The sequence below is a fragment of the Gopherus flavomarginatus genome, chromosome 1 (genome assembly GCF_025201925.1).
Source record: "Gopherus flavomarginatus isolate rGopFla2 chromosome 1, rGopFla2.mat.asm, whole genome shotgun sequence".
NCBI classification, from domain to species: domain Eukaryota; kingdom Metazoa; phylum Chordata; order Testudines; family Testudinidae; genus Gopherus; species Gopherus flavomarginatus.
The window spans coordinates 252,912,344-252,928,372 of NC_066617.1; the positions used below are offsets into that span (position 1 = coordinate 252,912,344).

Here is a 16,029-nt window from a genome sequence, read left to right on the forward strand (position 1 = left end):
CCTGGGTGAAGTAGAGAACAAATCCCATTTGCCATTAAGTGAAAGCTGGCATCTCCAAAGATAGCATTTAGCAGCAACTACCTTCCGCAGAGGGGAATCCAAATCTTGCAGATGCAGGGACTGCCAGGAACAGCATGGAAATTGGGAGCAAACGGTAGGAGCAGACCCTAGTACAGGGATCAGCAACCTTTGGCCCGCGGCCCGCTAGGGTAAGTGCCTGATGGGCCGCGGGCCAAAGGTTGCCGATCCCTGCCCTACTAATAGCATCCTGTTCTGTAAGGAGGTGTGGTCAGGGAAGTGCATAGATTGGAGCCAGAAAACAGAGGAGAGCTGGACTGGCAGGGGAAGCTAGCAACAGAGTTGGAGACAGTACATTCATATCTGGGCATTACAGGAATAAAAGAACAAGAAGGTATTACCAGCAGTTCCTAAGGAATGGAGAACCCTCTCGCACTCCCTTCTGCTACCATATGCAACTGAACTGACTTCCGAGCCCCATTCCCCAATTCCTTCTGCTCTTAGGCCCAACTCAGGAAAGCATTTAATCAAATGTTAAACTTTAAGGACATGCAGAAGGCAGTGGGACTTACATATGCGTTTCAAGTTAAGCACATGCTTAAATGATGTCCTAGATAGAGATGTTTTCCTGAATGAGTGCCTAGCTGATCAGGAAGCAAGAGGTCAACTTGACCCAAGAAGTCAATCAGGCAGAGGAAGACTAAAGAATTGAGAGAAGGCAGTAATGAAAACTAAATATACTGCATTGGATGTGCATCCCATCCAACTCCATTGACTTGGCCACCTGTCTTCTGAAATGCATTACAAGGAACAATATATAAAGTTAACAGAAGACAATTACTGAAACATTAATAAAATGGAATGTCATTTCACTTTATTGCATTTTAAAAGAAACAATTTTAGTGCATTTTTTGTAACTAACATTACAGAGAGTAATCTTTTCTAAAATACTTCAAAATCACTTTTTGCTATAAATAAAAGCCACTTTGTCCAGTAGGATCAGCTACAGTATGTCCCTGAGACCACATCTTTTACAGGCTTCTCACTCCAAATATTAATTTTCCATAATACAGATTTAGACAATAAGAAAAATACAATACATCTTCCAAACTAAAAATCATTCATATATTAAAGCAAAATAATAATAAAAAATAATAAAATAAAATTTGGTTGTGGAAAGCAAAAAGTGTTTCAGCTTGTGCATAAACATAAAAAGTGAAGTGTTGAGTCCTGTCACCCCTAAGAGTGGTATGAAGACAATTGTTAAATCTAGTGTAAGCTAATTTCATCATGCATTTGGTCTAAGAAAGCTCCCCACCCTCCTTTTGTTATCAGTGTCACAAGTTAGAATGACTTTCTATTTGTTGGTTGTTGAGTAAGAAGACCAAAGTTATTAAATCCAAATACCAGTCCACTATATTTTATTTCCACTTCATTCCAAGTGGCAGCAGCAAAGCAAAGTTTGCCCTTTTGCCAAGAAGGCTAATAGCATACTGGGCTACATTGGTAGATGCATTGCCAGATCAAGGGAAGTGATTATTCCCCTCTATTTGGCACTGGTGAGGCCACATCTTGAGTACTGCATCCAGTTTTGGGCCTCCAACTACAGAAAGGATGCGGAGAAATTGGAGAGAATCCAGTGGAGGGCAACAAAAATGATTAGGGGGCTGGGGCACATGACTTATGAGCAGAGGCTGAGAGAACTGGGCTTATTTAGTCTGCAGAAGAGAAGAGTGAGGGGGGATTTGATAGCAGCCTTCAACTACCTGAAAGGGTTTTCCAAAGAGGCTGTTCTCAGTGGTGGCAAATGTCAGAACAAGGAGCAATGGTCTCAAGTTGCAGTGGGGGAGGTCTAGGTTGGATATTAGAAAAAAATATTTCTCTAGGAGGGTGGTGAAGCACTGGAATGGGTTACCTACGGAGATGGTGGAATCTCATTCTTAGAGGTTTTTAAGGTCCGGTTTGATAAAGCCCTGGCTGGGATGATTTAGTTGGAGTTGGTCCTGCTTTGAGCAAGGGGTTGGACTAGATGACCTCCTGAGGTCTCTTCCAGCCCTAATCTTCTATGATAAAGATCCCTGTTCTGGGGAATGATGTTTCTTTCCTGAGTGGAGGGGAAAAGGGCAAATGAATTAGTGGGGACGTTTTGAGGCTCTTGCTTAAATGGTCACCAGGGATAAAAATTTCAAAAGTGACTTAGGTGCCTAAGACTCAATAGAAAGTCAATAGGACTTGGGCTCCTAAGCACCTAAGTCATATAGCAAAACTTAATCCCAGGTCACAAAAAAAAAAAAAACGATGAAATCTACAGTACATTAAAAATGAGAAGATTCCATTTTCTGCATGAAGCTTAACTCTCATACAGAAATCAAGGGTATCCCCTGAAAACAAGCACATATATAGACTAGTCTCTTTGTGTCTACCTATAAAATGTCAAGTAATTAAAATATATGCTCCCATTGTGCTCTTACTGGGATTTTTCCAGAGATTTCAAACAAGAACAGGCATTCTGTAAGAAGGAAGGAAAAGTTGATTTAAAAACAAAATTACAAAACACCATCTGTGTTGCATGTGCACATCATATATGCTAAATTCAATTTAAAAAAATCTGCAGAGCGGCTTTGTATACTACATCAAATAATTAATCGGGAAGTGCTATGAAACTTTCAGATAAAAGGCAATACAAGAACAAACTTTTTTTAAAACTAGTGGATAAAATGTATGCTCAGAAAAGTGATAGACTAGTAACACTGACTTGAACTTGGTATAGTATGGGTCAGTGCTATGGAAACCATCCCCATAAGTCTGTCAATGCATTTCAATCTTTACCTGCATCAACCTTCATTAGCTTTGGCTTGCTAAAATGGATGCAGAAGAATGAAGACTAAGCTGCCAAAAAACACATTTTCCCTGGTTACCTAAATTGGGATTTAAATGTATGTCTTCAGAGATGAAGAATAATGGATTAATCCTACATGGAATAAACACTTTAAAACATCACTAGATTTTCCAAAATGTGTCTTAAACAACCATTTAAAGAACAGGAAGGAGCTGTTATTCTTAAAATGAAGATGGAACAAAACTGCACAGGAAGTTCTGGGAGTTCCTTAAAATACTCACTTATGACAGAAGGTTGCCAGATGGAGGTGTTCAATAATGGGGGGAGGGATAGCTCAGTGGTTTGAGCATTGGCCTACTAAACCCAGAGTTGTGGGTGGAATACTTGAGGGGGCCACTTAGGGACCTGGGGCAAAATCAGTACTTGGTTCTGCTAGTGAAGGCAGGAGGCTGGACTCAATGACCTTTCAGGGTCCCTTCCAGTTCTGAGGTATATCTCCATCTATTATATTTATTATAATAGTCCAGGTACCACTAGTGCAAATTCCACTGTAATTTACATCGTCTCATCTTCAATCACCCTTATTCTACATGATGGCATTTTCTCTTAAAATACCTTATATATTATATATAAAAGAAACCCATGTGCTAGAGCATACACAGCTCTGTTTACCAGAAATGCTGGGACAGAGGAGTGAAAGCAGAATGTCAGCCAGCCAGTTGGGAATGGTTAATTATGCTGCATGGGAAAACTTCTAGGCAGAGCATGCATCACAAGTTATATACGGAACCTCCAATTTATCAACAAGCCATTGTCACAGGAGGCCAATGGTTTATCCAGGTCAGCCTTAATTTCTCATATTGGCAAGTGCACATAATAAATTTTACTTCTTTAAATAAAAAATTCATTTGTCCGTCTCTCTCAGTCAAAGAGCTTATCGGTTTTACCATCATGCTTCAATGTGCGGTTGCAAACTGGATTATCCATCAGCCATTTATATATTCAGAGTCAGAAACATTTTTCTTGAAGGGATTTCAACCTTATTAGCACAAAGAAAAAACAATGCTCATTTTACAAAAAGGTTTTAAATGATACCTGCACCTTCGAAAGAGAATTTCTCTCTGAACTACAGCTCTGAGAATTCCTGTCTTGACGTATGATCCTGCAGCAAATAAGTCTGTATGAATCTGAGGGCTCAGTCAGGCTGGCCTCCCCTTGAACTTGTACCATTCCTTTTAGAAAACAGCCTGCTACTGCAATACTGGTTTCTTTAGTGCTCACCATTCTTTAGTATAACGTATCCCCAGTTATTTGAATTACTTTGCATTTTATTGACGATGCATCAGCCTGTCCCAAATAAGCTGCTATTCACTTTTTAATTTAGCATTTCTACCACTGCAATATCGTGGTGTGTTCATGAGCATTATCAGAATAGCCACCAGTGCCAGCCCCACACCAAGACTTGGAGGGCCACAGGGACTGAACTCCTGTGCAATTCCTGAGAGAAGAGGGGCAATTATGCGTCCCACAGATGTCACAGACTGGCCAACTCCTAGCAGCGTGCCACTGGCCTGATTCCCACCCAGGGTCAACTCAAGATCAGTGATGCAAGTGCGTCCTACAGTGGTTGAAAACGCTAAAAATGTTGACGATAAAATGACTGTCCATATGCTGAATGCTGTGGAATATAGCATTATCAATACACAGGTGAAAACAGTGGAATGTAATAAAAGTGCATAAGTGTTATGTTGATAGAGTCTTGTTATTGGTCCAAGTAAAAAACCAGCAAGTGCTCCAAGGGTGCTACTATAGCTTATGAGGTACCCTGTGAGCTTAGGTTTCACCCCAAATCTCTCTTCAATTGCCAGAACAAAATTGCTATAATACAGCATTACAGCTACAGACATTAGTAACCGTACTAAAAATATATCCCACAGATCAGAGCATGCAATGCTTTTAATCCTCTTCAGCACTGACACAACTGGAATCCACAGGGACTGGAGGGGAGTATCATATTTCATTGCTCCATTAGATAGTGATTGAACCTGCAGGTCATAGTTTGCCTTTGCTGTCACTTTGCTGTTACTGGTGGTCTGTTTGTTTTCATTACTATCTGTGTGTTCCTCACTCCATGGTAACATCCAGACCAGGCCTGTAGAAGTAATGCATTACAATTGGTTAATTGTAGACAGTTACACTCTTTACCGCATGCTCAAACATGCAAGTTACTGTTATGTTTTAATGATGTCTCTAACTGTAGAAATCAAAGACATAAATGAAAGTATTTTGCACTTTGTTGACAACAACATTTCATCTTAAAATAATCACAAAACAGTTTATAAAAATTAAGTACAACATAACCCATGTAGTTACTATTGGTTTCTACATATTTAATGGGACTCTACAATAAGAGAGAGAGAAAGGTTAAGTGATTTGCTCATACAGCAGATCTGAGAACTGAACCCAGGATTCCAACTCCCATTCTCCAGCTCTAGACAAAAACAACACTTCATCTACTGTATCTGGATGTAAAAAAGAAATAAAGAGGGGAGGCTGTCTTGAACTATTTTCAAAGTCAGAAGAAGTATACATTCAAAGAGCAGTCTGAATGCACAGAACAGAAGGGGATTACAGTCATATTACTGTACAAATAGCATGAACACATATCGCTTGAAAAAGCCTGAAGCGCAAAATACTTCATACAACTTACCAGCATTCAGAATGAAGATAAAAGAACAGATGAAAGATGTTAGGTAAAAGCCACTCTCTAGCTCTGTGAAGTAGCCACCAACCACAGGACCCAGGATGAAACCAACACTGGAGGCTGCATTGAAATGTCCCAATACAAGAGGGCGCTCTTTCTCAGAAACCAAGTCAGAAAGAAGAGCTTTGGAAATGGAGAGAGTGTGTTTGAAAATACCTGCAAAACATACAGGAAAACTATATCATATTTATTTAGCATGTGATGTAATTTATAAGGTTGTGTTTAATTATTATTTGAAAATTCCAAAAGCTACAAATCATCCAATGCCAGTGCTATAGAGGTTGTGTCATGGGGGTGGTGAGTTGGGCACGTGACGAGTTTGGCAGCAACCACTCCCTCGGCTAGTTGAGGGTTGGGACATAGGAATCATGTTAAACAGAGATCTGTGTCAAGTGAGCAAAACAGCTCAAATAGAATAGAAGCAGCACCTCTGAATGGTGGATACCAGTAGAGGTGAGGCAACTGCCAGACACATCGTGTCTTGTGGTCAGTGCTGGGAAAAGAATGATACGGCTGGCTACGGACACCTGCAATTGGTACAGTACAATCGCAGGCTGTTGAACAGTAGGTGTTGACAGGCCGAGAGAAGCAGTAACTAATATGAATTCTAGGCATTCTAAAAATGCCACACATGCACAGTAAAATATCTTTCTCTGTTCCTTCCCCACAAAAGGATTATCTTACACCACCACAGTCCACAACCATTGGCAATATAAGAGCATTACAAAAACCTCTGAAGAGGTAGTTAAAATTTTAAAGATTTATCAAAACAAACAAACCACTGAAGTTCCTTTATGGTACCAAAAAACCCACTGCCTCCCCTATCGAGGAAACAAAAAAGTTCTCTTTGGAATGAGGCTAGTCAGTCAGAATTTTAAAAACCTATTATCTGAGTTTTATAATACAGGTATGTTGATGGAAACTTAGTGTTAGTGGCACTAACAAATATGCTCTTACACAACATACACATTCCATTACGTAGTAAGCCAAGCTTTTAGAGGATATCCTATTTGGGAATATATGTTCAGCATGACAATATACTGAAGATGTTATATATCATGTTATGTGGTACACACAGACTAATATTTTTAGAAGTTACTAGTGACTTTGGGTGCTCAACTTGAGGAAAATTAAAGTGGCCTGATTTTCAGGAAGTGATAAGCACCCATCCTTTGAAAAAACAGTCCCTGCACTAAGGTGTCTCAGAAGTTGTTCACCCCCTCCCCCACCCTCAAAAAAAAAAAGAAAAGAAAAGAAAAAAACACTGGTCACATTTCTCATAATTAAAAAAAAAAAATTAAATGAAAAATGCAGTAAAAAGATACACTTAAAAGTCTTTTCAAAGCTGGGGTTCCATAGATGCCAAAGAACCATTGCACCTGTGACAAGCAAAACTGTTCAAAGCTGCTATCCAGCTTGTCCCCATATCTAAATACCATGACTTCCCCAGCAATAATTCTCAAACTAACATTGGACTGAATATAAATCCAAGTACCAAGTCAATTACTCACCTACAGGTATCCTTGCAATGGCAAATAAACACACACTGGTGGACATGCCAAGCAGCAAATAACCCAGTGCACTGAACAGGATACAGGCAAGCAGGGAATATTGTCTTCCTACTACATCACTCCAGCAGCCCTGGTAAGACAATAAATGAGTGCTTTTATAGTACTGAACTACCTATTGTAAACAATATGCATGTCTGAATTAAACTGATTACTTCTCTTCTCAAAAGAGAGGTCCCTGAGGGACCATCAGTGGAAACATTCATAAACAGACTAGATAACATTCATAATAGTATTGCGTCTAGATGCCAGAGGCTGGACACGATGGACTAAATTCAACCCTGAAGTCAATGGGAGAAGCACCTGCTTGCACCATGAATTAATTTTACTAGATGAGGTATGAAAGCCAAGCTTAATTTAATGTCTCATCTTAATTTTATGTAAACTCATGACAATTTAGTGAAGTATCATGGGTGACAGCCTAATGAAAATGCCATCACACCAACACTCACCACTATTATTTATTTATGATAGCTACTACTGTGTGCTAGATGCCTGCCAAACACTCAGAGAGGGCAGTCCCGGCTTAAGGGAGATATCACTCTGAGGGCAGACAAACAGAAAGAGGTCATGGGAAGGAGAAAATTAAAAGGTAAGCTATATACAGTAAGTCAGCTTAATTTACTACATGTAGCATGGCAGACGAGAGTCTTTAAGTAGGAAGGGTAGGAGCCTTACACATAAGTTCAGGGAAGCTGCAAGAGACAGAGGAAAAGGTGACTGTGTGCCAAACGGGTGGATGAAACCTAGGAGCACTGGTTCCAAAGTACAGATTTGAATGTTGGCAGGTACAGTATGCATTCCTGACCTATGCTTTGGGGTTGTGTCCTTGTGCATATTTGTTTTGGGAAAAGCATAACCTATGGGAAAAAAATAAAGTTTGAGAGACACTGCATAAATTAAGGCCACCTGGCAAATTACAACAGACTCCATATCTGTGTTTCTCAAACTGGGGTCGCTGCTTGTGTAGGGAAAGTCCCTGGCGGGCCGGGCCGGTTTGTTTACCTGCCCAGACCACAGGTCCGTTCAATCGTGGCTCCCACTGGCTGTGGTTCGCTGCTCCAGGCCAATCGGGGCTGCTGGAAGCGGCGGCCAGTAAGCCTCTCGGACCGCGCCACTTCCAGCAGGTCCCACTGGCCTGGAGCAGCGATTGGCCGGACCTGCGGACGGGGCAGATAAACAAACTGGCCCGGCCCACCAGGGGCTCTCTCTACACAAGTGGCGAACCCAGTTTGAGGAATACTGCTCCATATTAATCACAGAACTGCAAATACGGAAAACAAAATTTCAGAGATCTGGTCCATGATACCATTTCTTGTATTTAGACTTGCGTTAAAGAAAATTGTTTTAATAGCAACACAACATTAAACAGAATGTTGCATGACTGACACTTAGTAATATTTGAATGATAAAACTACTACTTTCAAATCTAAGCAGAGATTTGGTTTTCAGCTAAAAATTTCATCTTGTGTACTAGGATTTAATTAGTCTCTAGAACTGAAACAAAAAGTTCCACAGAGAGCAAGAACAGTTCCTCCAACCTCAAGGGCTTGTGTAAATACTAGTGTAACGCCGAGAGACCTCGGTTATTGGCGTCCAAGATTGAACTCGGGACCTCTGGAGCTTAGTGCATGAGCCTCTATCGCATGAGCTAAAAGCCAACTCACTGTTAGCTGAGGCTGTAGAGCACACTCAACCTCTTTCTCTCTCTAAGTGGTCTCAGTGCTACTAGATAGGACAAAACAGGAGGTGTGTGGGTTACACTAGCAAATGTATGGTTTAACATTCCCCAAAATATTACCATTAATGTTATCAATTTTCCTACAAAGTTAATAGAAACATCAATATATATTTAAGATTCAGTATTCAAAACTTACCACAAACGTGCTGGAAAAGAGCTGCAGTAAACCATAAGAAGATCCTAAAATAAAAACAGTGAAAAAGACACTGAGAATTAAGTATGAACAGGCTAGTGAAACTAGCTTTTAAATGGTTCTGCAAAATGGGAAAATTAACAAAATAATTCATTAGAAGTACAGGAAGAGGCAATAGGGAAAAGCAGGGGCAGGGTCCAGCATGAACAAGAGTTTCACCACTGTGATGGATGAATTTTCCTCTTTTTCTGGGTGTCTCAAAATTGCAACACTATTCAACTGAGAAGTATGGAAGCAGAAGTATGCTGCTTTGCCAGGGGAAATAAATGAAACTGGGACAGTTGGCATCCTACACCAAACATTATGACAGGGCATTGCAGTAGCAGGCCTTGAAGAAATTGCAAATCCTACCCTTCAAAGTGAAGGGTAAGAACCTAGCAGCAATTGGCAGTAGGAGAGAACAAACAGAAAGAAGAAAGCAATTCCAGCATGGAGTCAACAGTACAATATTTGTCAGTCTCTTTTACTGATTAAAGCTCCCTGGCTCTTTGAACACTTAAAGTCGTTGCAGAGCGTAGAGGTGATAATGTACTGTACACTAAAGTTACTGCATAGAAAACATTTCTGTCAACCAAACTCAGAACTGGGATTAGCATCAGAAGGAGCTCTATTCCATGCAAACTGAAAAGGTAGGAAATTAAAAATCTGGATATAAAGAAGACATTTATATCATCCTTACTATTTATAAACAGTGCACTAGACCTGTATTTGTGTTATAAGCCAGCACCCCAGAATCACTTCAATGGACGAGAGGAAGCCACAGAACCCCAAAAGGTCGTAATTTGGAACCCACCACACAGTAGCTTCTGAAGACAACTATGAAGAAATATAATGACTTAATAGTGGGACAATCATGATTATAAGAGGGAAGAATCTTGCTTAGAGCTTGCCATTGTTTTCTACTGTGTGGTTACTGAAGGTTAGTTATGATACACATCTGACTTCTACATCATGTCCTGGGTAATCAGTGCCCACGCTGTACTCACCTACTACTCCTGCAACGGTTGGACTTGCTCCTAGAGACTTGATATGAAGGCTTAACAGAGGCACAACCATACTTACACCAAAGAAGTCCTGAAAGAATAGGGAGAATGGAGTTTCAGTAATTGAGCATATTTACATAGATACAGAAAGTCAAGATTTAGGAATAAGTGATTCTGTATTTTAAAAGGGTATTACATTTTAATTAACTAACAATCTAGGATCAGGTCTACATTTGGAAGGCTCCATCTGTACATATATACCAGCATACTATACTAGTCAAGTGCTGCTAGCGTGGATGCAGCTTATTCTAGCTCTACTGAGTGAAACAAGCTATACTGGTAAAAGCATCTACATGTATGTATGACTGCATCTATACTAGGGGTTCTAGAAGGCGAAGTTATGCTGATCACAAATCACACTTTCATCACACACATGATCAAAAATTTGTAACACAGACCTGGTCTATAAGAAATAAAAAGTTTTGCATGACAGAGAAAGCATTGTGTTGCATTGTATAATCCTTGCAATTTGACTGGTATGTTCACAAACTACAATTTTTTAATCTAAAAACTATGACAGGAACTACTTATCTTCTAAATGGTTCTAAATACCTGAAAAAAAGCAGTGCTACACTCTTTCAGAAGACCTAGTTAAGAAATATTTAATGCTTAAAATATATATATTTGAAGTTGAATAATTAATTCTGAATTTTCAAAATGATAGGTTTGCACTAATAGCATTTTTAATTCAGCAATATAAATAGTCTGATGCATCATGCAAATAAGAAAAAAGCTTCTCTGCGTACAAATAATTACGTTATGAAAACAAACATTTAAAGTACTTTGAAAAATGCATGTAAAGTACAGTCTTTCAGTTGAAAAATATCATCTACAATGGGAAGAGAGGCTTTCAAGACAGCCCACTCCTGTAAGTAGATTGCCATTGTAATGCAAGAAAAATAATGTAAAATGTTATACAGGATACAGTACAGAGGCAAGGCAAAGCATAAGGGAAGCAGGGATTTCCTCAGTAGCATCAGAGGAAGGGGAGACAGCATGTGGGGGTTCTACACTCCTATACTGTACAAGGATCTCCTGGCCTGTCCTTTCACATTTTTATCTTTTGTTAACTTACCACATTGAGCTGCTAATTCTTTACTGTACAATGCTGCTTGCATGCCTCTTCTACATCAGAGTAGTAACAGGGCAAATCCTTATGTCTCTCCTACATGTGCAGATGACTCTCTTTGGCCTGGTCCACACTACAGCATTAAATCGATTTAAACAGCGTTAAATCGATTTAACGCTGTACTCGTCCACACTACAAGGCACTTTAAATCGATTTTAAGGGCTCTTAAAATCGATTTCTGTACTCCTCCCCAACGAGAGGAGTAACCCTAAAATTGATATTACTATATCGATTTAGGGTTAGTGCGGACGGAAATCGAAGTTATTGGTCTCATTCTTTTACTGAGCTACCCAGTGTGCACCGCTCTAGAAATCGATGGTAGCCTAGGACCACGGACGCACACCACCGAATTAATGTGCGGTAGTGTGGACGCGTAAAATTGATTTTATAAAACCAGTTTTATAAAACCGGTTTTAATTATTTCGATTTTATGCTGTAGTGTAGACGTGGCCTTTGCATGAAACCACTGTGGTATCACTGTGCTGAAGGGGACTACTGAAGCAGTATCACCTTTTATGAGAGACTACTGCAGTTGGACTAAACGTTCATAATAGTCTGTCCAAAACTAGAATAGAGATGTCATTATAAATACCATTGAGTCAAATGCTTCAAATACCTCATTAAGCAGTCACGATGGCTAATTTTTATATATACATACACTCACAAAACTATTAAATATTTATTAGCATAAGTCTAATAATATCCATAGCTGATCCCTGGTACTCCTTAAGTAACATAATCTTTAAGCCTAGAAATTGTTACTTGTATTTGCATGTCAGTGAAGAACAGTAATTATTTCTTATTTTAAAGAGAGAAGCGTATGTTATTCTAATCTCTAATTTACTGGCTATGGGAAGGTTATGTAGCAGACAACAGCTCAGTGACATCTTTCAGCTACTATTCACAGCGGTCACCCTTAGAAATGTGCCAATTGCCTTCTACGGCAGAATAAATTTACCTCAGTATTTGAAGGGTTCTAATTATTACCTATCATGAGTATAAGGAAGTTTATGAAACACTGCAAATATAAATGTAAGCATATCTATTTAAAGCAAAACAGACAAGCTCTGTAGAGCACTAGTGCCTGCTGCTTTTTCAGACTTGTAAGGAGAAAGACAGTCAAAGAGGAAGCATGAACAAAGGAAAAGAAGCAAAAACGAGACAGATTTATCAAAGGTGGAAATGATGGAAAACAATACAAAAATATGAAAAAGAAAAATGTCAGTTCTCTTCGGCTAGTTTAAATAAAGTAACTTGCAGAAATACATACACATATAAAAACATTTCCCCTGTTTTATAAATCTTAAATGCTTATTTCTGAATTAAACTATCACACCGGCTAATTGAACTGAAAGCACTCAAGGTCCCAAACATGAATGGTTAGTTTGCCTATGTTAATAGACAGTATAAACACAGTGCTTTAATTTAGTAACAGGGCAAATCCTTGTGTCTCTCCTACATGTGCAGATTGTTCTCTTTGCATGAAACCACTTTCCAAGGGGCTGAACAGGATTTGGTGAGTGCACTCCCTATTCAGAATACTCTGCTCAACAGGGGCATCTTGCATGGTTGCATGCAGGGCGAGATCTGGAAATAGGGCAGGGCTGGAAGTTCTACAGCCAAAGCAGAATCAGACCCAGGCCACACAGCAAGTCAGTGACAGAGCCTGGATTAGAGCTGAAGAGTTCCTGAATGCAGCTCTCTTTCTGAGTCCACAGAACAAATCATTCAATCCCTTAACAAGGGCTGCTAAGAAAGGAAGATTTCACATGATTTAGTTCAATAAAAGTGCCTGGCAAATTGTCTTCAGTAAACTCCAATTAACAATTTTTTTTAATACACTGCAGTATTTAGCAAGCCAACTTGAAAGTGAAAGAGACTCCATTGTCCAAACTGCATTAGGAGTAAACAGCACACCACTGCAATGAATACTTGAGTACTGAACAGAACAGATTGTCTCTGCCCATCCCTAAGCTCAGACATTTGGAGGAATTTTTCCAGTCCCTTAGGACTTCCTCAGGAAGCTCAGGACTTTTTTGGCCAGGTAGTTGCTATTATTGTCAAGGCCAGGGGATCTTCAACCATGACTGTGACGTTAAATACAAACACAGGAGAAATGGGTGGTGTCCAGACAGGCTATAAAAAGGCAGCTCTCAAAGCCAGATGCTCTAGGGTCATTTACAGTATGGCACAGTATCTATTTTATAGGTGGATTACACATATTTAAGGTTATATTTGTTATCTGCACATTCTCCACCCCTACAAACAGCAGAGAAGATCTGCCATGGGCTGCAGGAGTGCCTGGCAATGGAGTTGAGGATCCTGTCTCAGGGTCTGCTGAGCGTTCAAGTGAAGACAAGTTGCAGAGACACACCACCGTGGTAGCCCTGGTTCACTTACAGGCAAGATAGTATTTGCTTTTTTACGTTTACACACACACAGCCCCAAGGCAGGGGGGGGACGGACGGACGGACACACACACACACACACACACACACAAACACACACACGCAGGGCAGGGCGCGCACACACACACACACACACACAGCCCCAGGACACGCGCGCCCGCGCACACACACAGGCCCCAACCCCCGGCAGGCAGGTGACTGACGCTCCCGCACTCACCAGGAAGCCCACCAGGTAGAGGCATCGCACGAAGCGGCTGGGCCCGGCCCCGCACGGAGCAGGAGGAGCCGCCGGGCCCGGCCGCGGGGCTGGCAGCAGCTCCGGGGCCCCCATTCTCCAGCCAGGCCCGGCGCCGGCGGCCGCAGCGGGGGAGGCGCATGCGCAGCGCGGGGAGGGCGGGCTGAGGCCTGGGGCGGGGCTGGGCCGGGAGCCGGCGTGGCTGAGCCAAGGCGGTCAGGGGCAGCTGGTGCGGCCAGACCCTAGAGATCGGGTCGCGCTTGAAGCCTTCGAGGATCATGTGCCTCAGCTTTTCTCTAGTCCCCTGCCCAGCAGCTGGACCCTGGCTAGGGTTGGCACAGGATCAGGGCTGGCTTTAAGCCTATTCAACCAATTCCCCCGAATCGGACCCCACGCCCAGTGAGTATCCCTTCCCTGGCTAGAGGTGCCTTTTTCATTTTTACTCACCTGGAGGTGCTTTCGGTTTTCAGCGGTGGATCTTTCACTCTCTCCAGGTCTTTGACCGCACTTCAGCGACGGGTCCTTTGCTTACTCTGGGTCTTCGGCGACACTTCGGCAGGGGGTCCATCAGTGCCGCTGAAGACCTGGAGCGAATGAAGGACCCACCGCCGAAGTGCCGCAAAAGACTCAAAGCACTGACTGGTGAATACAAGACCCATGTGTTTTTTATGTGTTTTTTTTAAATTATCCCTGCCAGAGCCCTGTCAAAACTGTTTGAATTGGGACCCACTCTTCCTAAAGCCGACCCTGCCCTTAGGAACCCTAACCCTAGGGCGGGAAGCCCAACCCATAGGAACCCTAACCCTAGCTCCAAGTGCCGTACCCTTAGGCACCCAAACCCTAGGGCAGGAAGCCCTACCCATAGGAACCCTAACCCTAGCTCCAAGTGCCCTACACATAGGAACCCTAACCCTAGCTCCAAGCGCCCTACCCATAGGAACCCTAACTCTAGGGCGAGGTGCCCTATCCATAGGAACCCTAACCCTAGGGTAGGAAGCCCTACCCATAGGAACCCTAAACCTAGCTCCAAGTGCCCTACCCTTAGGAACCCTAAGCCTAGCTCCAAGTGCCCTACCCATATGAACCCTGACCCTAGATCCAAGTGCCCTACCCATATGAACCCTAACCCTAGCTCCAAGTGTCCTACCCTTAGATACCCTCACCTTAGGGCAGCAATCTGTATTCATAGAAACTCTAAACTTCACGTCAAGTGCCCTACCCCTAGGAACCCTAAACCTAGCTCCAAGTGCCCTACCCTTAGGAACCCTAATCCTAGCTCCAAGTGCCCTACCCATAGGAACCTAACCCTAGGGTGGGTTTCCCTACCCATAGGAACCCTAAGCCTACCTCCAAGTGCCCTACCCTTAGGAACCCTAACCCTAGCTCCAAGTGCCCTACCCATAGGAACCCTAACTCTAGCTCTAAGTGCCCTACCCATAGAAACCCTAATCCTAGGGTAGGAAGCCCTATCCATAGGAACCCTAAGCCTAACTCCAAGTGTCCTACCCATAGGAACCTGAACCCTAGCTCCAAGTGCCCTACCCAAAGGAACCCTAATCCTAGGGTGGGGTGCCCTACCCATAGGAACCCTAAGCCTAGCTCTAAGTGCCCTCCCATAGGATCCCTGACCCTAGGGTGGGGTGCCCTACCCATAGGATCTCTAAACCTAGCTTCAAGTGCCCTACCCATAGGAACCCTAACCCTAGGGCAGGGCGTCCTACCCGTAGGAACCCTAACCCTAGCTGCAAGTGCCCTACTCTTAGCAACCCTAATCCTAGCTCCAGGTGCCCTACCCTTAGGCCGGACCGGCTTTAGGCCTATTCCACCAATTCCGCCGAATCGGGCCCTGCGCCTAAGAGGGCTCCACGCCCAGTGAGAATCCCTTCCCTGGCTAGAGGCTCCTTTTTAATTTTTGCTCACCTGGCTGCGCTTTGGGTCTTCAGCGGCACTTCAGCAGCGGGTCCTTCACTCTCTCTGGTTCTTCGACGGCACTTCAGCAGCTGGTCCTTTGCTTACTCTGGGTCTTCGGCAACACTTCAGCAGCAGGTCCCTCAGTGCCGCTGAAGACCTGGAGCGAGTGAAGGACCCACC

The 16,029-nt window shown here is 42.4% G+C and overlaps 1 protein-coding gene across 2 annotated transcripts; it reads right to left on the minus strand.

Moving 5' to 3' along the window:
• Window positions 1-870: 870 nt before the first annotated feature.
• Window positions 871-14,028, minus strand: MFSD9 (major facilitator superfamily domain containing 9). Of its 2 annotated transcripts, none has more exons than XM_050922478.1 (6): window positions 13,921-14,028; window positions 10,110-10,197; window positions 9,067-9,110; window positions 7,133-7,262; window positions 5,568-5,777; window positions 871-5,009 (listed from the first exon to the last, which is right to left on the minus strand). In XM_050922478.1, the coding sequence occupies exons 2-6, from the start codon at window positions 10,177-10,179 to the stop codon at window positions 4,222-4,224; spliced, it is 1,242 nt and encodes a 413-aa protein (XP_050778435.1). In that variant the 5' UTR covers window positions 10,180-10,197; window positions 13,921-14,028; the 3' UTR covers window positions 871-4,221. The 2 variants fall into 2 exon arrangements, with proteins under 2 accessions (XP_050778435.1, XP_050778426.1); XM_050922469.1 differs by having other exon boundaries at window positions 5,568-5,744; window positions 13,921-14,001.
• Window positions 14,029-16,029: the final 2,001 nt, after the last annotated feature.

Excerpts from the sequence above, each read along its gene's own strand:
- MFSD9 (XM_050922478.1), bottom strand. The coding sequence starts at position 10,179 with ATGGTTGTGCCTCTGTTAAGCCTTCATATCAAGTCTCTAGGAGCAAGT. Across the intron at positions 5,778-7,132 it reads CATTGCAAGGATACCTGTAG|GTATTTTCAAACACACTCTC; the intron begins GTGAGTAATTGA and ends TATGTTTTGCAG. Across the intron at positions 5,010-5,567 it reads TATCTTCATTCTGAATGCTG|GCCTGGTCTGGATGTTACCA; the intron begins GTAAGTTGTATG and ends TTACTTCTACAG.